Source organism: Micromys minutus (genome assembly GCF_963924665.1).
Source record: "Micromys minutus genome assembly, chromosome: 1".
In the NCBI taxonomy this organism is placed as follows: Eukaryota; Metazoa; Chordata; class Mammalia; order Rodentia; family Muridae; genus Micromys; species Micromys minutus.
This window is the reverse complement of record NC_137969.1, coordinates 211886774-211906830: the sequence shown is the minus strand read 5'-3', so window position 1 is coordinate 211906830 and position 20057 is coordinate 211886774. Positions and strand designations below refer to the sequence as shown.

General features: G+C 36.8%; 1 protein-coding gene across 2 annotated transcripts in view; it reads left to right on the top strand.

Moving 5' to 3' along the window:
• The window catches only part of MDGA2 (MAM domain containing glycosylphosphatidylinositol anchor 2), a gene marked incomplete at both ends in the record, with an annotated part of 768432 nt that overhangs the window by 674378 nt on the left and 73997 nt on the right, over positions 1 to 20057 (top strand). For both annotated transcript variants that reach the window (XM_080937304.1, XM_080937305.1), the window contains 2 exons: positions 3853 to 4122; positions 19272 to 19420. In XM_080937304.1, the coding sequence (XP_080793430.1) occupies positions 3853 to 4122; positions 19272 to 19420 (419 nt within the window). The remainder of the gene's footprint in view (positions 1 to 3852; positions 4123 to 19271; positions 19421 to 20057) is intronic.

Sequence of the window (20057 nt, the reverse complement as noted above, 5' to 3'; positions counted from 1 at the left end):
AACACTTTAGGAAAGAGAATTGTTACCACATGGAACACTTCAATGCAGACACAATAAATAGTACTAATGACTTAGACATTACAGGTAAATACTAAACAGATCCACATTAGAGTAATTCTTCAAATCATATGACTTCCCCAATAAGCCATCTGTTGTCTGTTCTTTCCTTGCCTTCAAAGGAGTAGGAAAATTCTGTTTTAAATAAGTATCAATAAGGTTGTGGGTCCTTTCTAGCTTAGTGGAGAAGAAAAGCAAAATTATAACATTTTATGGTTAATTTCTTTGACATTAATGCGTTTGTATATTTTACATATATTCATTTAGTCCCCAAAACAACCTTGTAAAATTTCCTCATAAGCTATCATTTAAATAAGTAACGAGACTACTTTTTAGTGTTTGTTGAGAACATAGAACAAATATCCTTGTACCCACATATCTCCAGAAACACAAGAAATGTTAAGCACACAGGATTATCTTTCCAACTGAAAAAAATTTTTAAAAATCTATTAATTCATTTAGAAAACTGATTAACAGCCTGGTATTATCTGCATTAACTGTATTATCTGTTGTGCCAGGCCATATCCCAGCTACTAAAACTAGGACTAGGAATGGCAAATTATCCAAATGACACAGCCAGGGGCTCCCCCAAACTCTCACACCCAGAAACAGAATTGGCTAATAGCCCCAAAGACCTCGATGCTATCTGTCTGACCGAGACCAGGTCAGACCTTTAGACCCATAAGCTAGTACAAGCAGTGCAATCTCTAGAACCCATCTTCTTGAAAAAAAAAAATGGCATATACACTGAGTTCAGTCTCAATGTAATTATGCTTACTACATTTATTACATATTATATTTAATATTTTACTGTGAAGTTTTTGTTGTTTGGTCATTGCATGCTTGTTTAAGTCTTGGTCTCACCGTGTAGCTGAGGCTTGTCTCTAGACTTCAGTGAGCTTCATCCTTTACCTCTAAATTGCTGAGATTGTAGGTGTGTACCCCCAGGATTGTCTCAAAGTATGGAAGTATGTGTGTGTGTGTGTGTGTGTGTGTGTGTGTTCCGTGCATCTGAATGTGCAGACACTCATACTAATGCATGCATGTGCAGAACACTGGGTGTCTTCTTTTATGGCTTGCCTTACTTCCTGAAACACTCACTGAGACTGAAGCTGGCACATTTCATAAAACTAGATGGTCAGCTAGCTTGTGGGATCTGCTTGTCTATACTTCATAAAAGCTAATTAGTATTTTTTAATAGGCCTCGCCATCCAATGAGCTGTACAGCTAGCTGTACCAGCAAGCCAAGGTTATGTTTTTGGGTTTTTTTCCCCAAAAACTTTCATTCCCCCCTTTTTCTTGTCCTCTTTTCTACTGCAGATGTTTATCCTCAATGATAATATTAGGACTAATATGGCTAATAATGTGATCAGATATATCCTTTATTTCTTGTAATTTTTCGAATACTAATGCTATAAAACCTAATGGTAACACAAGGCCCAAGTATTCTTGGACATACTCTCCTGCCTTTCCTGTGCCATTTTCTCCAGAGATACGGTGGTATTTTACACACAATGGTTGGTTGTTGAATCGAGTTTCTCTGAGCTTTTCCTCCTCATTGGCACCATCCTCTCATGCCTGGAATGCATTAAAAGCAAGTTACATGTGTCTTGGATGTAGGAAATTCCTTACTGCCTCTAGGGAAAGATGATGAGAAAATGATTGTATGGATAAAACGGAAATCAACAGAATGACATGGAAGTCTTTGCTGAAAGAGGGAAGGCAGACCATTCAATGGATTGATGATGAGAATAGAGACCAAAAATATGTAACAAGCAGCATAGCGTGTAAAAGAAACTCCAGACTTGGTAATGAGTTCTGCAAACCTTTAAGCGCTGTGAAGTAAGGATCACCGTGCACAGCTGCACAGCTCTTATTCTGAACAATTTGCAAGAGGCCCGTAAACATCTAGTAAAGGATTGACTTACCCGTCCTGTCAGCCTGGTGTGGTGACACTGTTTCCTTGATAAAAGTGCATAGGTCACTTCAATTTCAGAGTTTAACTTCTAATTGAAGATTATTTAAACGTTTAGTAAAGGGTTGTATCTTAGGTTCTTAAAAGCCAAAGACATGTATTTTTGTTTCCTTTGAGGGGCATATTGGAAATTTCATCATCACAATAAAAAAGTTAGATAGCTTTGATAGCAAATTTTAATTATAGTAAAAAAATCATAAAGATACCAAGTAAGTGAGTTATTATAGTGGAAATGAAATCATCTTAAACTGAGGTATAATTTGCAGAGTATTTATACATGAATACTGTGGATTTTCACTCTAAGGAAATCAAATGAGTCCCTTTAAAAATTGTTTTTTTTTAAATTATTAGATACTCTTTGTATTTACATTTGAAATGTTATACCTTTCACCCACCACACTCCTATCTCCCTCAACTTGTCTTTAAGACTGTGCACTAGCTCCTAATCACCCTCTCCAACTCAGTGCCTTGGCATTCCCCTACATTGGGGAAACTTGCCCTCACTGGACCAAAATTCTCTTCTCACATTAATGCCAAACAATAATATTCTCAGCTACATATGCAACTGGAGCCATGGGCCTCTCAATGCGTGCTGGATGGTTGGTGATCTAGTTCATGGGAGCTGTGAAGGATTTGGTTGGTCGACAATGTTGTTCTTACCATGAGACCACACCCCCTTCAGCCCCCTCACCTCGACCTACCAGTGCCCTTTCTAGGGTCCCTGTACTCAGTCTGATGGTTAGCTGCAAGCCTACTCAGCTGCATGATTCTGACAGAACCCCTGAGGAAGCACCCCTATCTGGTTCCTGCCAGCAAGCACCTCCCAGCGTCAGCAATAGTGCTTGGGACCAGTGGCTGCACATGGGGTGGATCTCCAGGTGAGGCAGCCCCTGAAATTTCCCCTCTTCAATCACTGCTCTTCCACTTGATCCTATACTTCCTCCCATGAGTGTTTTGTTCTCTCATCTAAGAAGGACTGAGGCTTCAACATTTTGACCTTCCTTCTTTTTGTGCTTCCTAAGGTCTGTGAATTGTTTTTTGGGTATTCACAGTTTCTGTGGCTACTACCCAATTATCAGTGACTGCATACCATGTGTGTTCTTCTGTGATTAGATTACCTCACTCAGAATGATATTCTCTAGTTCAATCCATTTGCCTAGGAATTTCGTAAAGTCATTGTTTCTAATAGATGAGTAGTACGCCATTGTGTAAATGTACCACACTTTCTGTATTCATTCCTCTGTTGAAGGACATCTGGGTTCTTCCTAGCTGCTGGCTATTATAAATAAGACTGCTATGAACATGATGGAACATGTGTCCTTGTTATATGTTGGAGCATCTTTGGGGTATATGCCTAATGCATCTTATTTTTTTAGGAACCAATAACTATCACATTCATAAACTGAGCTATGCAAATAATAATTATAGTTTACAGATGAAACAGAATTCTTCCTCCTGAACATTCTCATACAAGTTTGAAGTCCTGTCTTGATTCTGTTTGTGTATCCATAACCTCATTATGCCTTACAATGTAAATGAATAATCATGACAATTGTGGTTTATATCTGGAAGCAGCTAGAGGGAAACAAAGAATGTTTTGTTGTTATATTGCCTGTAAATGTTTTTGTAAAACAATGAATCTTATTAATTGTCTATACTGAGAAAACTTTATTTCCTGGTTTAGTTCAAATCTTTTCTCCACCCACCTCTTATCCTTGTTCCCTGTAACATGTGTTATTAAAAATAACCCACTTATAATTGAAGAGCCAAGGAGATCGCTGTTTTGAAAGCCTCATCTGTTTTAACCTATCTTTTCCCAGATCCCCCAGCTGTGGAACCAGCATTCTTGGAAATCCGTCAAGGACAGGACAGAAGTGTGACCATGAGCTGTAGGGTCCTGAGAGCCTATCCAATACGTGTGCTGACCTATGAATGGCGTCTGGGCAATAAATTATTACGGACTGGTCAGTTTGACTCTCAGGAATATACAGAGTACCCACTAAAGAGTCTTTCCAATGAAAACTATGGAGTTTATAACTGCAGCATCATAAATGAAGCTGGAGCAGGGAGATGCAGCTTTCTTGTTACAGGTAGGACACTAAATTGCTTTGTTTTTAAAAAATAGGTGCCATTAGAGCGATGGATCTTAGGCTTACATGGATGTTGGACTGAAATCACTCTGTAAATGGACCAGTTTGTAAATTTTCGATTTGGCTGTTGTAGTTGCAACTTTTATTTGATTACTTTCAGGGCAAAGCTATCTGGCAAGAGCAATGTCTGTACCTATAAACCAACACAGACATTCATCCGAGTTCAGACAAGCTACAGAGGGTCTCCTGATTTTGTTGGTTCTGATCAGTGTGAGCACAGCTGACTGTGGTTTTTGCATTACTGTGATAAGATGGCAGGTGGAGACAGTCACCTGGCTGCTGGCTTTTAGAAGGAGCAGCAATGGTTTGTTTTCTTACTGTTTGTTGTTTCTCTGTGTCCAAGACTTTCAGTTTGACTTAGCTTGTCACATGGTCTCAGATGTTTCAGGGCAGAGCAGTAAACTATATAAACAGTATGATAAATGGGGAGAAAAAACTGATGAGTTTTGATGTTGTAAACAATTGAATGTCCTTTTTGTATAATTTAAGGCCCCTGGTAAAATTACAATAATATTCTCTAGGCTACGGCAAATGTGTTCTTTTGTTATTTTGAGCCAGAGTTTTTGAAAGCCATTCAAAGAAAACTCTCTTTTCAATGTCATTTTCTCTTAGAAAAATTATATTTAACTGTTAGGTCATTTGTGATATCATATCATTTGTGATTATCATATGACGAAGCTGTGTCATCTTTGAAAAGCTGCTAAAAATGGAAATATTCTGAACTGAAAACTTGTTCATAATAAGAAATCTAGGTGTTACCTTCTGGTTATGAGCAATCTCTCTAAAGTTGGGTTTTCTCTGAGCCATTTTTGCTTACCGAAACATTATATTAGAGAGATAAAAACGCTTTACTACCAAGGAGTATGAAGCAGTGTTCTCCACTGGACTCTTCTCTTGATTTTTACAAGACTCTTTTATTTTGGCCCATGTCAGTGAAAATCTTTTATAATTGACTCTTAAAGTAGACTGTTAAGCCAACATTTCCTAGAACAGTGTGTTTTACTTGGGCTAGGGGCATTGTCAGTGTGGTAAAATTTATTGTGTTGTCTATTATTCAAGAGACAATTTATACAATGTGCTAGTTTACTCTTTACCATTTTCCAAAAATGTATTACATTTTTTAATTTGTTTTGTGTGCATGTGTGTACATTTTTGAGGGTGTGCACCTTACATGTGTGGAGGTTAGAGGAGAGTTTTAGGATTCAGTTCTTTTCTACTATATGAATCCAGGAATGGAATTTAGGATGCCAGGGTTCATTTCCAATGACCTTACATGCTGAACCATGTGATCTTGTAAAGATAATTTGAGGCTTTTCTAAGTACCCCCTTGCTCTGAAATAAAGGATATGGGGGTCTAATAAATTTGTTTTTAACTTCAGCATTAGGGCAGATCCTTACTCATTCTTCCCCAATTATGATGGCCTAGTCTTCTTCCCAATCACGTGTTCCAGTACTTGCCATCTGAGTCTCTCCCTGAATGTTTCTGCTCCACCCCGTCCTACTTGGGACTCCCCTGCTCATGGTGAATATCTCATGGTGAATCTCTTTTCTCTTAAGTCTGTCTCTTTCTCTCTCTCTCTCTGGGTGCAGAAGTCTTTCCTTCCCTCTCCTAACCAGGCAATAATCTGATCAGCTCTTTATTGAACAATAAGATGATGGAGAACAGTGTTTTACAAAATAATGAATCAGGAACTGCTTCATAATAATAATAACAAAATCCAGACTACAACCGTGACTCCCCTATAGAAATCAACATCTGAATACTCAGTGTACAAAACCATCCTTGATCTTGAACTTGACCCAGTTAGTCCTTTTCTACATATTAGTTTCAAAAGCAATAGGAACCGTATAGAGGCAAATACTTTTTCTCATGTTGGACAAATAAAGAATCTGACTTTCACTCATGAATCAAAAAAAGAGAAAAAAAGTCAACTCTTTTGGCCATGGGCACTTTCCAATTATCTGATGCAATACTTGTCTCTAACATTAGCTATAGGATGTAGACCACACTGCTTCTTTAAGTTCCTCATTTGTCCCTCCCTATGTGACCCAACTTCTTTTTTAAAAGAAAAAGACAAGCTGAGACCAGAAGAGGCTCTAAGCTCCATCCTTCCACCTCACCTCCATGGGGGGCAGCAGGTGGATTTTGATAACCATGGGAAGGAATAAATCTGTTATGAGTTCCCTCACTGAGGAGAGGGAAATACCCACAGGCAGTATTTTCTTTTCCTGGTATGTGCTCTTCAATCGCAGGTCAATATTATTCTTTCAAGATTTCCACATAAAATAAAATAGTTTTTTTTTTTTTCCAAAAGAGGAAAAGATCAAGTTCTAAATAAAGTACAACTCAGGGAAATACATGGAGAGGTAAGTATTTCCATAAAGTGTGTATCAGGGAAAAATCTCTCAAAAGAGAATTATATCAGAGTTAGCATTCCTGAAGGAAAGGGAAAAACGATGCAATTATATATTGATTATAAATTACAAAGGTAATATTAGCTACACAACCTAGTTTTATTTGCTTAACCACTAACAATGTGTAACGTAAGACTATGTACCAGTGTCTTCACTGATAAAATTAGTATAATGAGAAAAATACTTGGTAAACATGAGGCACTATGACTTTATTTTTCTGTCTGGGTTCATAAGACTATAATCATAATTGGCTGGAATATGCTTATTGATAAGTTATCTTTGTCAATGAAATATGCCAATTCAAGTCAAATTAACAGAAAGAAAAGGCAGGTTTATTTGGGAACAGGGCTACTGTCCAATTTCACCAGCTTCAGGGAACAATGAAAGTCATACCGAGATTATGGTTGCGAGTTTTGTGGGTTGTCTGTGAAGGAAAATGACATCTCTGTGAATGACGCCCGTGAATGTTAATGGTGCAGATACTTATAAGAGCGAGTGAGAAATCACACTTTATTAAAAATTTTGCAGAGCACTAACAAGGTAAGAGAGATTTCCAAGATATAAGGTTTTAGTAAAGAGACAGTAGAGAAATCAGAGGCAGTGAGAGGGGTTCCAGCAGGTCACTGTGGCAAACTAGACAACAGGCCTTTTATGGGATAATGGGTAAAGAATGAGGTAATTATATGATTTAACAAATTAGAAGACCCCACAGTTTGTGCAGGATTTCCTGGCAAAGAGAAAGGGTCATGGTTTTAGTGTTAAAAGCCAGGGCGGTTTTTTTAATCTCTGACTCTGGCTTTGTTAATCTTGACCTTGACTATGAGCCAGCCCTTAGGCACTGCCTGGTGATGATTCCTTTGACCTTGTAGATGTCCTAAGTACTACTGATGTATTTAAATTAAGTCATCTTTGTCCTCACACTACCCAGAAAAAGTGGCAGTGTTCATGGTCCTTTGGGTTAGAGTCAGGATTAACAGATGCCAACCTTACAATTTAGTCTACTGCAATTAGCTGCATTAGAAGCAATGTATTAAAATCATGAATATGTAATAAGCAATAATGCCGACCTTGCATTTCCCAAAGGGGAAATGTCTCATGTAGCTAGTCATCCTGCCCACCATGCACCAGTGCCGGTCTGCCTCTTCTCAAGAGCACTCTGCTATCTCATAGCCAGCTGCACACATTTTCTTTTCTTTTTTTCTTTCTTTCTTTCTTTCTTTCTTTTTCTTTTTTTTTCTTTTTTTTTTTTTTGTCTCTCATCATTAGTGCTGCTGGCTTTGGTTTTTTAACCCTCACTCTCTATATTTACCTGGCTATCCTTCCCCACTGCAGTGTCTGTGAGCAACTTGTAGGTCTCAGCCTGGTCCCATTTCCTGTCCAGTCTACAATGAGTCAAACCCTGACTCAACAGTAAGTTATAACAAGTGAGTCTAAGTCCATATTTACAACATTTTAAAACTAAAATATGATAATGTTTGTGTAGAGGAATGAGTACATACAGTCCTTGGGAAGTGTGATGGTTACTGAGATGCATCTAACTGGTATAGTATGGATTATAACAGGAACTGACAAATGAAAAATAGCATAATTTAAGATATCTAAAGATTCCTAAGTTTTAAAAATGGGACACGATAGAAAATCAAATATATTTGGATTTATTCAAAAGTGTACAGGAATAGGACAACAGATGAGAAAAACTCTGAAGGAACAAAGGACAAACTCATGTTTGTTAGTAAGTGCATTAAATGTGAGTGAAATTAGCATTCCCATTAAAAGTGGTAGATTGAATTGTTTGAAAAGAAATGATCTCTAATGTATATACTGGCATGGGCCAGATTCATACCATAATTACAATGGCACAGGAAAAGCGTGGGGGATAGATAATGGGCAGAGTGGGCAAGCAAGAGACAGCTGACATGTTGTGTTATTGTTTAAAGAGTAAATTCCCAGGTAGTGAATTGAATAAGAAGAGTAAAATGTCACAGTTAATGATCTTGACAAGATTGTAAATATCTGTACATATAATAATAGAACTTCAAAATTCATATACTAAGAAATAATACCAGGGTAGACTATTGTGTAATTACTTGACTATATTTGTTTCTATATATCAAAATTTGAAATAATATGTAGATATTAAGTTGTTAATTGTTTTAGAAGATACGAAATATTCCACTGAGCACATTTATTTGACTCATATCATAATAGTGCTCATCAGAGTGGATAATTTCTTAATTAAACAACTTACTTAGAATTGGAAAAAAGACAAAATGAGTCTTTCTAGAATCCATGTGACACTGGAGATCCTTGCCACTGCAAACCTATAAGAAAAGTGATGAAAAGTGTATATGACATAGATAGAAAGAAGTAGAACTACATTTTTCACAAGTCATATTTTGTATAGAAAATCTAAGAAGTTTGCTGGAAATCAAAATAAATTTATTATATATTTTAAGAATGATATAATACAAGATTGCTTGAAGTGTGTGATTATTTCTGCATATACCTGTCCCTTAGCATTTGTAGGAGATTTATTTTGTATACAACAGCATAGTGTTTGCATAAAATCTCCAGATGATCTCTCGCATACTTTAATAACTAGTTACTGATGATACCGAGTACAATGTAAAGGATAGATAATAGTTGTCAGTAATATTCTTTAAGGAATAGCGACCATAAAGGAATTCTGTACATGTTTAAGGACAAACTATTCTTTTATTAAGTATTTTCAGTTCATGACTACTTAAGTCTACATTTCCAACCCGTGAATATACTGAGCTAACCTCAATGAGCATTTTGAATTTTCAGTGTAAAAATGCGCATCTAATGACATCAAAATGAAAATACATTTAATAAAATGTGTGTAAGATACAAAATTCGAATTTCAAAATCCTTTTAGAAAGTAGAATACAAATAATTAAAATTATTCTTTGTTCATATTTATGGATGGAAAGAATAGATATTATTTTGATGTGTACTAATTCCAAACTTCTTTGTGGACTCTATGGACTGAAACAATTCAAATAAGACTCCTAACATTGGATTAAATATCTAATATTATTCTAGATATTATGTTATATTATGGAAAGGAAAAAGGAACAAAGTCATATCATCTCACTTCAATGCCTCTATAAAGCCAAGTTAATCAAAGTGGTGCAGTTTTGAATAATGATGAATAAACACATCAATGGGATTGGATACAGTGCACATAAATAGATTTCTAGGATTACATTTCTAGAGTAGTTGACAGGTTAAAAACAGCACAATCTACTGGAGGAAAATGCTAGAAAAAATAGGCAGGGAAAGTGGTTGAGCATGTAAATGCTTTCTAAGTTTGGGTCCCTAACACTCATTCTTAAATGCTAGCATAAATGCATTTATTTGTTATCCCTGCACTGGAGGTACAAACAAGTCATAGGGACTTCTGTCCAGCCAGTTTCGCCAAAACAGGTTCAATGAGACCCTCCCTGGGGAAAAGTGAGTTAGAAAACAATGGAGAAGGATATTCTCATATTCACCTCTGGCTTCTACATGTATGTGAGCACACCTATACTTACACATATACACTTACACAGACACACACATACACACACACCACAAACACATAAACATATACCACATACACACACACATACCAAATGTATTTCTTGAATATATTGTACTGGAACACCTGGATAGCTATATTAAAAACCCCCAAACAATAATTCACATTACAAATAAGAATAAAAATGACTAAAGAACTAATTATAAGGTAATAAACTACAATAATCTATAAATGAAAATCAAAACAAATACAGAAAATGTAAAGACTTTTCAAAACCAGAACATAAAATTCAGTTATTAAAAAATTAGACTTTAATAAAAGTGCAGACTTCTCTTGTTCCAAAGATATTAAGAAATGAAAAGGCAAGCAATAAAGATTACAATATCTCGAATATAGAAAGAATTCTTATAACTGAATAAAAAAATATCTAACTTAAAATTGACCAAAACCTTCAGTAGACATTTCATAAAGTAGTATATAATTGGCGAATAACCATATGAAAACTCATCACCATTGCTGTGCATCATAGAAAACAATTTAAAATCACAATGAGGTCATACTGCATACATAAATCAATCTTATTGACTAATGTTTACAAAGCTCACAATAGGAAATGTGAACACATCTCATTCTGTTAGTAAGAATTCACATTCATGTTAAGATATGTGAAAGTTGTCTCTAGAGGCATATGTCATTATGTGTCACGTGTGCACATGTCTCGCCTCAGTAGGTAGAATGGAGGAGAGAGCTATGTCTAAGCTCAGTGTTCTGACCTTACATGTTCTGTGGACATCTGAACGATGAGACTACCACTCCCCGAGGAAAGCTAGCCTAAGTCTATGACCAGTCTGATACTGCACCAGCTCTGATGGACTCCTAGGATGGGAATAAGCCAGGGACTTGAAGAACCCTGCCTGGGACTGAGGGCCTAGCATGGAATGAACTGGAGAGATGATCCTTGCAAATGGCCATACAGACACATTCAACAAGGAGTAAGGCCAGGACTGGAGATGACTACCAGATGGGTGCCATGAGGCCCTAACAGGGAACTAGGCAGAGGTGACTACCAGACGCCCCCTCCCACCAACTCATGCCTTGCCACCTCCAGTGAGAAGGGAGCTTGCCTAGGAGTCATCAGCATCAGAAAGCTAGCCCTTCCCCTTACCTGCTGCATTCCAGTAAAGACCCTATACCTCACCTGGGTAGCACAGTAGGGCTGGGCTTGGATATGTGGGTTGTGGGTGAGCTAGCCCTGGGCCTTGTCTGAGAGAGAGAGAGAGGAGTGGGGGAGGAAGGGAGGAAGGGAAGGAAGGAGGGGAGAGTTCCTTTCCCTCCCTTTTGCCCTCACACTGGTTTCAGGTGGGAGAACTCTCCTCATGGGGTTATAGACAGGGAAGCAGACCCTGACCCTCGAGTTCTTCAGCATTCAGGACATTGGGCCCTTCACCTCACCTGAGCAGCAGAAGAACTAGATCTGGATGTGGAGGTTGCAGGTGAGCCTCCCTAAGGGCATGAGCAAGGAGAACTGCTCTCCCTGCCTTGCATCTGCTAAACAGAGGCTCAGACAATGCAGAGAAGCCCTTCCCCCCTTCTCTAGTCTGGAGAGCTGACCCTGGGGTCATGAGTGGGAGAACTGGCCACATTTCTTTTGACTACAGCACTTCGGAGAGCCGGCCCTGCACATTACCTGAGCAGCAGAGTGGAACTGGGCCTCCTTGTGGGTTTCCTGGTGAGCCTCACTGAAGGCGTGACAGCAGGGGAACCTGCTGGCTGACCAGTTCAGACCCCTCAAGCCCAGACCCAGGGCTTTGAATTGGCCATTCCATCATCTTCCTTCCCATGGAGAACCGCTGAAATGCATGAAAGGGGACATCTTACAGATCTAAAACTACAGGGTCTCCATGACACAGGGCAGCAAGAGAATATTCAAGAGAAGTCTCGGTGAGATTTTTATCAGTGCAGAGTCGTAGAGACCATGGGTGGGGAGAGGCTAACACCAGACCAATGAGATATTTCCATGAACATTCGCAAGCAAAGAAGTAGATGTGTGTACTGTGGGACACACTGTGACACACTACAGCTTCCACAATGACAGTTTTTTCCTCTGTTAGGGGGAGGTTGCAAAGGTGGAAGGTAAGTGAGGGGAGGCAAATGCGGGTATGAATAAGATTGGGGTGCATGATGTGAAATTCACAAAGAACAAATAATAAGTTTATTTTAAAGAAATATAAAACATCTTCTGCCCTTATCAACATGACTTAGCAATGACTCTTGATAAATACTAGTATACATAAATACACACTAGTATATATAAGTATAGTGTATGTAAGCCTATCTGCTTAGTACCTTGGCTGTGCTACCTGAAATCGCATCAGATTTTGAGAAAACAAATATCCATTGGCAGGTGAAAGTAAACAACATTGGACAGTTCAGGAAATGCATCTTATTTAGTTGAAGAGACTTAAAAATGAGTGGTAAATGCAGCAATATGAAAGATGTTCAAGCTGTATTGTTATTGAAAGGAAAGTTTATACTTCATGAGTGCAGTATATGGAAAATTTAACAAATAATACTAATTTCCGATAATAGAAAAAAAAAGTTTCTTGTTTTTCTAACACCAAGGACGCCTCACAGTAATTTCAAAGGGGCAAGGTCTATGTCTTGCTTGAAGTACAGATTATGAAGTAATACATATTTTTCCAAATGCAGGAAAATCTGTACTTAAAATGTCTCCAATTAGGGGGAAAAGAGAGTGGCTCAATGTCAAAGAGCTATGCCAGCTCGAGTGACTCGGTGAGTTCAGTCTCCAGCGCTCTGACGAGGAAGTGCATTGTGCCTCAGTTAAAGCACTAGTGAGAATGTGGATGATATTCACCAACTACACCACTGTGGGCATAGAAATTGGTTCATTATACCTACTTTATCCATGTATTCGAATTTCAAATCTATATTATGTTTACATACATTACCCAAAACAGTTTTCCTAATACCCTGTGTTCTTTTTCCATCTAAACCAGTATCAAAATCCTTGTATTTTGGGACATTAAATAGGTCATTCTTTTCAGTCTTTTTCTTCCTCAGGATAATTCCTATATCTTTCTCAGTTATATGCCTTGTTTCTAAAGACAGAATGACCAAATAGATCAGTATCAAAAGACATACAAATGTAAATTAGACAGATATGGATCAAATTGTGTGTGATCACCATTGTGTAGATGGATAATGCCATTGGTGTTTGTAAGATGAGACAGGGCCTCTTCACTGGATGTTCTTTCTCTATTCTGTTCTGAGAGTCAGGTTCATAGATGTAGTCATTCTTGGAAGTTGTAGTGAACTCTACAGTACTGATTCAACTTACGTTTTGGAGAAAACAAGTGTTCCTAGAATGGATTTTACATGGTGTTTATATTGCTATTGCTATGATAAATATCTGGACAAAGGGCAACAATGAGAGGGAAGGTTTTAATTTTAGCTGACAAGTCCCAGGTTTAGCTTATGACTGAGGGATGTCAAGGTAGAAACTCAAGGCAGGAACCTGAAGTAGGAAACTGAAGCAGAGGTCAAAGATGAATGCTGCCCAACAGCGTGCTATCCAGGGCTTATGCACTTCACTGTCTCCTACAACCTAGGACCTCCTGCCCAGAATGAACTAGTCCAGATGAACTGTCCAGAATGAACTAGGCCTTCCCACATTAATCATTAATGAAGAAAAATGCCCCAGAGACATGTCCATATACCAAATTGACATTTCCTCTTTCTAGATAGTCCTATTTTGTGCCAGTTTGACAAAATACAACTAGCATTAGCACACACTGGTATTGGGTGATAATAAAACCAGTCATCGAAAGAATCAAAGGACTTTTCAGATTAGTGGATTCACAGGTGTTTCTCTAACCTCCAGTTGTCTGGCATCTGCCCATTATTGTGGTGAGATGTTTAATGGATGAGAACAATACAGAAAGTATTTCAAAGGTATGGCAGAAAATAGACATCAAACAATCAGGAGAGAGAGTCTTACTGTAAAACATAATATGAAGCTTTAGGTTGAAGAAATTAATAATATAGTTTTGTTTATATTTTGTTGTTTCCAAACACAGGCAATAATCAAAGTCATAGAATCTCACAGAATAGATATTTCTTGCTTGAGAAATCTTCATACATTATTCTAGTAAACTTTTGTCTAAATTTTAAGACTTTATAAAGGCAGCAATTTATAGAAACCCAAGGAACAAACATTGGGCAAGTACCCATTTCAAATCAAAGCCATACCAGAGCTTCTTAGCAAAGTGAAAGAAACTCTTAATTTGAAGTCCTTTCTTTATCTTGCTCTGAAAGTCATATTCACAGATGTTATAATTATTCTCAGGAGTTGTAGTGAAATCTACTCTATTACTTCAAGCTTCATGCATTAAGAAAACAAGTGTTCCTAAAATGCAAACAGCATGGCCTCTGTACACCTCCTTCTTCCCAGGAACACTTCTTGTTCCCTGCCTGCAGGGTCTTTGTTGCATTCATATTCAAGAATGGGCCACCCATGTGTGCAGCAGCAACCCTGGCCAAGAAGTTAATGCTCACACTATGAACATTCAGTTCTCTCAGTCTGGGAGTTTCTAAGCCAGTTAATTTACCTGTTACCTCTATGCACAGACCCCAAGAATGGTCCTTCAAATGAAAGCAAGGCTTTTAGGTACTTTAATACTACTGAGTTTTGTTTTACTGTTTTTTAAATTCGATGTTTTCTTTACTTACATTTCAAATGTTATCCTCTTTTCTATTTTCCCCTCTGGAATGCCCCTATAATAGTGTTTCCCTACCCACCCCTTCTTCCCCTCTCCTTGCCCTGGTACTCCCCTACACTGGGGTATGGAGCCTTCACAATGCCAAGGACCTCTCCTCTCCCTGATGTCTGATAAAGCCATCCTCTGCTACATGTTTTGCTGGAACCATGGGTCCATCCACATGCACTCTTTCATTGATAGTTTAGTCTGTGGGAGCTCTGGAGGTTCTGGTTAGTGGATATTGTTTTTCCTATGGGGCTAAAAACCCCTTCAGCTCCTTCAGTCCTTTTTCTAACTCCTCCATTGAGGACCTTATTCTCAGTCCCTTTTGTTCAAGATAGCTCCCTTTTATATTCAGTACAAGTTGTGCCACTCAGTTGGAGATAAGGCAATTCTGATTTCAACAGTTGAACATGCTTTTCTTTCTGTGGTAGAAGACTAAGAGTTGTATGTGTTTGTTGTATATATGAATGGCCATCTATAATGGGCTGGTCACTGCTTTAGTCATTATACAATTATATGATGATTCTGAGTCTCAATCAGTTTACTAGTGCTGTTTCTGAAAATACTGAAAATACACATAAGCAGAGATCTGTGGCTCCTAAAATAATTTTACAGTTTATTCTTAACCAGCAATTTTCACTGTTAGTGCTACGTTTGCCGTGAATTTTAATGACTAGCATTCTTATGTTAAGTAATACACATTTGAGAAGTTTTAGATTTACAATGTTTGGTTTGAATTTTAAATGGACTCATTGCTTTTATTATGATAATTATATTATTTCCTATTCAGTTCCCTATTTTGGGTACTTTTCAAACTGGAAAATGAAAATCAGGAAATATACTACAGGTTTCCCTTCACTTATGTGGGAACTGAATAAATAACTTCAGAATAGCTGGACTGATTCAGTCCTTAATCTAGTCACACATAGCTGTTAATAATAAGTTCAACTCTGAATTATTATATCTACTTCCAGCATAGACATTGTGTCAACCACCATAATAGATACCGAGAAGACAGTCTCCTTAGAAGTGCATAGTCTGGTAGAGATGAGAACCATTCAGCCATGTAGCCATTTTAAAGGTGTTATTCACATTCTGCTCACTCATCAAAGAGTAGAACATTGGCACCAAAAGCAACACTAATTATTCTTTCACAGATGACCAGCAGTGCCTGCTTTTAAATATTCTATTGCACAGTATCACTGGTTGTAATGTATTGATAATTTTTATTTGATGCTTCTATTATCATGTGTCCAATACTGCTATTGGTCTTCCTGGCTGTACATAGTAAGCTACTTTACTGTGTGTTTGTTTTGAAATCACAGTCATTGGAGCAGGGGAGGGAGTATTTGTAATTTGGGAAGAATTCTGCCTTCTAGCTTGAGAGTATGTGCATCTAATACTATAAGGCCTTGACTTCCTTCTGTATGTCTTTGGGATCAGTAGAAAAGGATTTTATATTCACACAAATACCCTTGCTCCTTATTGGTGAATAACAATCTCTATGTAGAACCCCATGCCACTGAGGTCCTACCTTCCAGTGAGCCTCACACATGTGGGAACATCTCTTTTCCAATAGCATCATCTCCCTGGGCCTAGATATGCAACTCACACCAATATATAAACTCACACAAATAGAAAAACCAGCACTTCCTCTTGTCACCAACTCTTGTTCACTGTCTTGTTTTTAATTGTGTGTTCCTTGACCTCGGAAGATTTTTTGTTCTTGTTGTTTTGGGATTTTTTTTCCTTTGCAAGCTTAAGCATACTTTGGCAGAGTTATGTGACGGTAATGCAATCTGACATTCTTGGGCACACATGTGAGAAGAGTTAGTGTTTTAGCTCTGTCATGTCAGCAGTTCATCACGGTTTATTCTGGTGGGAAATTTCTCTTTCAGTATCTTGGAACCTGAAATGAAATGGAGTTGATTTCATTTGTGAGGATTTTATCAGTACATCCTAGGCTAGTGACCTATATAAGTAGGTTAATGATTCTTCACCAAATGAAAAATGAACTGATGTCCCTCATACATATTCAAGCATATTCTATAATTCATTCTCTAAGATGAATTTACATATTGTTTATCTTCCTACCTCCTCTTTCTATGAGAAATATTGATTTTACAGAGCATATATTTACTCTTGACCGCTACCACTTCCTTTCCTTTTTTGCCTTTGTATACGTGTACAATATAGCTCCATTAGTCTGTGCATATAATCTAAAACACTTTAATGCTTTACATGTGAATAATCATTTCAGTATATTTGTAGATTTGTGCTTGAAATTGTGTTTACAAAGCTCAGTATAAAAGTTTTAATTTTTTTCCTTAAATATAACATTCATATTATTACAAAAATTCTATGCAAAATTCTGAGCACTATAATCACTTCTGTGTGAGTATTTTAGAGATATTTTAAAGCCTAAGCTCTATATATTGACATGAAACGTGTTTCTAAAAATGATCTCCAAGTTTGGGTAGTGGATAGAGATTTAGGTCAGTGAATCTAAAAATTTCAAACCACAACATGAGTAAAAGTAAAATTAGAATGTAAAATATATATTCTCACTTGAACTAAAATAACAATGAATGCTGTATAAACAACAGCAAACATGTTGGGATTCATTCTCTCTTCAACCAGCTGATGTCATGTTGGGATGTCAAAGCTCAAAACTCTATTTTCACCATGACTATCTGTGTCTAAAGACTGAGAGAGAACAAATATGAAGTATCAGAGAAGACATGTTCTATGTGTTTTTAAAACTAAGGAATATCTATAACCATGACAGCATTTACATTATTGTCCATAAATACTATTTATGTGCCATGTAAATCTCACCTATTCTTTAATTCTAAGTATAATTATTCAATTTAAAGTAAAACTTTTTCAAACATATTTTTTGAATTAAAATCAAGATCTTATTGTATCTGATTACTTGTCTATACCATTTTCATATGTCATTGGTATGACTCTTCTGGCTCAACATTCCTTTATCTGTAATAAAGAGCTATTCAGTATTTCAGAACTGTTTCTGAGCTTATATTAGTTTATTCATAGAACGACTTCAGTTTTAGTTAGTCACAAGCTAAAAACATCAGTTTACAGATACCAAAGCAGTTTTCTTAAATTGAGCGGATTAAAACAATATTTTGTTTCTCATTAAAATCTCAGATCAAAAGTTCTAAATGAGCCAAGGAAACTAAAGCCGAGGCCAGCACCAGGACTGGTTCTAGATTTCACTGAAAAACTAAATTAAAAAATTGCACACAATAATTTTGTTAGGACTTAGATCCATTTTACCATAATTCAGGTATTTAATATGCCTTACCTTAATAATATGCCTTATCTAATTGTGCAAGCAAACTGGCAAACATTGAATCCCTCTCCTGTCAGCACTGAGGAAATACTTTAGGGTGATGATTACTCTGCTAAATATTTTCTATACCATTTATTTATTTTGTCAATAGAGTCTAATAAAAATGTCTTGTTGGTTCAAAACTTTAAATCTTACCTCAGACCTTCTACCATAGGAAACACAAACATGTGTTTTCTTTGTATCAGGTATGTTTTAAGGAATTTGATCATACATCATCCCTCTCTATACTTCTTAATGATCTTGCTTTTTTTTTTTTTTTTGCTTATTTTAATTTTCTTTCTCTTTCAAGCTCCACTGCTCTTATCTTCTTGTTTTTGGTCCTGGATTTTATCAGTACTCAGGACTTAATCTTCTTTCCTCTGTGCTGGTAATCTTTTCTGTAATGTCCCTGCAATTTCTGTGAGTATGCCTTAAGTGAGCAAGACTGGACCTCCATTCCTTAGTGTGCCCTTTTTGCAGTGTAGTTAAATCCTGAATATATTCAATTTGTTGCTCAAGGTTCTTTAAAAATCTCTACTCCCTTAACTTCGCTCAAAAATTCAATCTTTCAATAGCTCTATTGATGAGATGAATTATATCTACTATATTATTATATATTATATTGATGAAATGAATTATATTCTATAAATAAATATATTTTAATTTATAAGAAAATATTGCTCTCTCTCTCTCTCTCTCTCTCTCTCTCTCTCTCTCTCTCTCTCTCTCTCTCTCTCTCTCTCTCTGTTGGCTGAAATTTCATTCTATCAACTGCTTTGCCCATGACCTTGGGTTCAGCCCCAATTCTTTTTTTCTCATACTGTTAGTCTCAAAACCAAGTAGGAAATGGATTTTACTTCAATAATATGACTTTTCAAGCAGAATAGTTTCTTATGGAAGAAGAAATATGAATTGATAATAAGACCCAGAGAACAGTGAGTATGTGGAAGGCCTGATGTGTCTACGGTCACCCTGAGTCACTTTCTGCTTTCAGGAAAGGCCTATGCCCCAGAGTTCTACTATGACACCTACAACCCCGTGTGGCAGAACCGACACCGAGTATATTCTTACAGTCTACAGTGGACACAAATGAATCCCGATGCAGTGGATCGGATTGTTGCATACCGGTTGGGTATTCGGCAGGTAAGAAATGTGTGCCTATTTTGTTTTTGTTTTATTATAGTCTCTTACTGAGACTTTGTTGCCATAATTTTTATTAATGTATTGAATGTATTATAGGATTTATTTTTAATTTTTATCTCTAATTTTATCTTATGACAATATTGTTTTTCAAAAATTTTCAGAATTACTTACTGATATATTACATTAATCTGTGTGTTTTACATTGCTGGAATAAATTTATTAAAGTAATTTCCTTTCAGCTTTCTGAAAGGCTACATCTTTAGATGTGCTCAAGAAATCATATCGTACATTGCTACAAAAGGAACTTAAGATTTTTTTTTGTATGCTATTACTTTATGAATCTATTACCCTTTGTTTCTAGGAGGCTAGGTACCTTACATATTTTTACTTGAAGTTTCAAGATCTCTACAGAATGTTTTGAAAGTTCATATATATGATGAATATAAATAATTTATCAGATTGAATAGTAATGAAGTAAATCATTCTACTTTAGCTGAAGATTATAAATTATGTAAAATCTATTCTTTACATGAACTCTATTCTTATTGATATGAATGGCGATTTTAACTTATATATCACTTTTCAACTTGTTTCTTGTTAGACACATATTTGCAAGATGGGTATTTCAATATTGCAA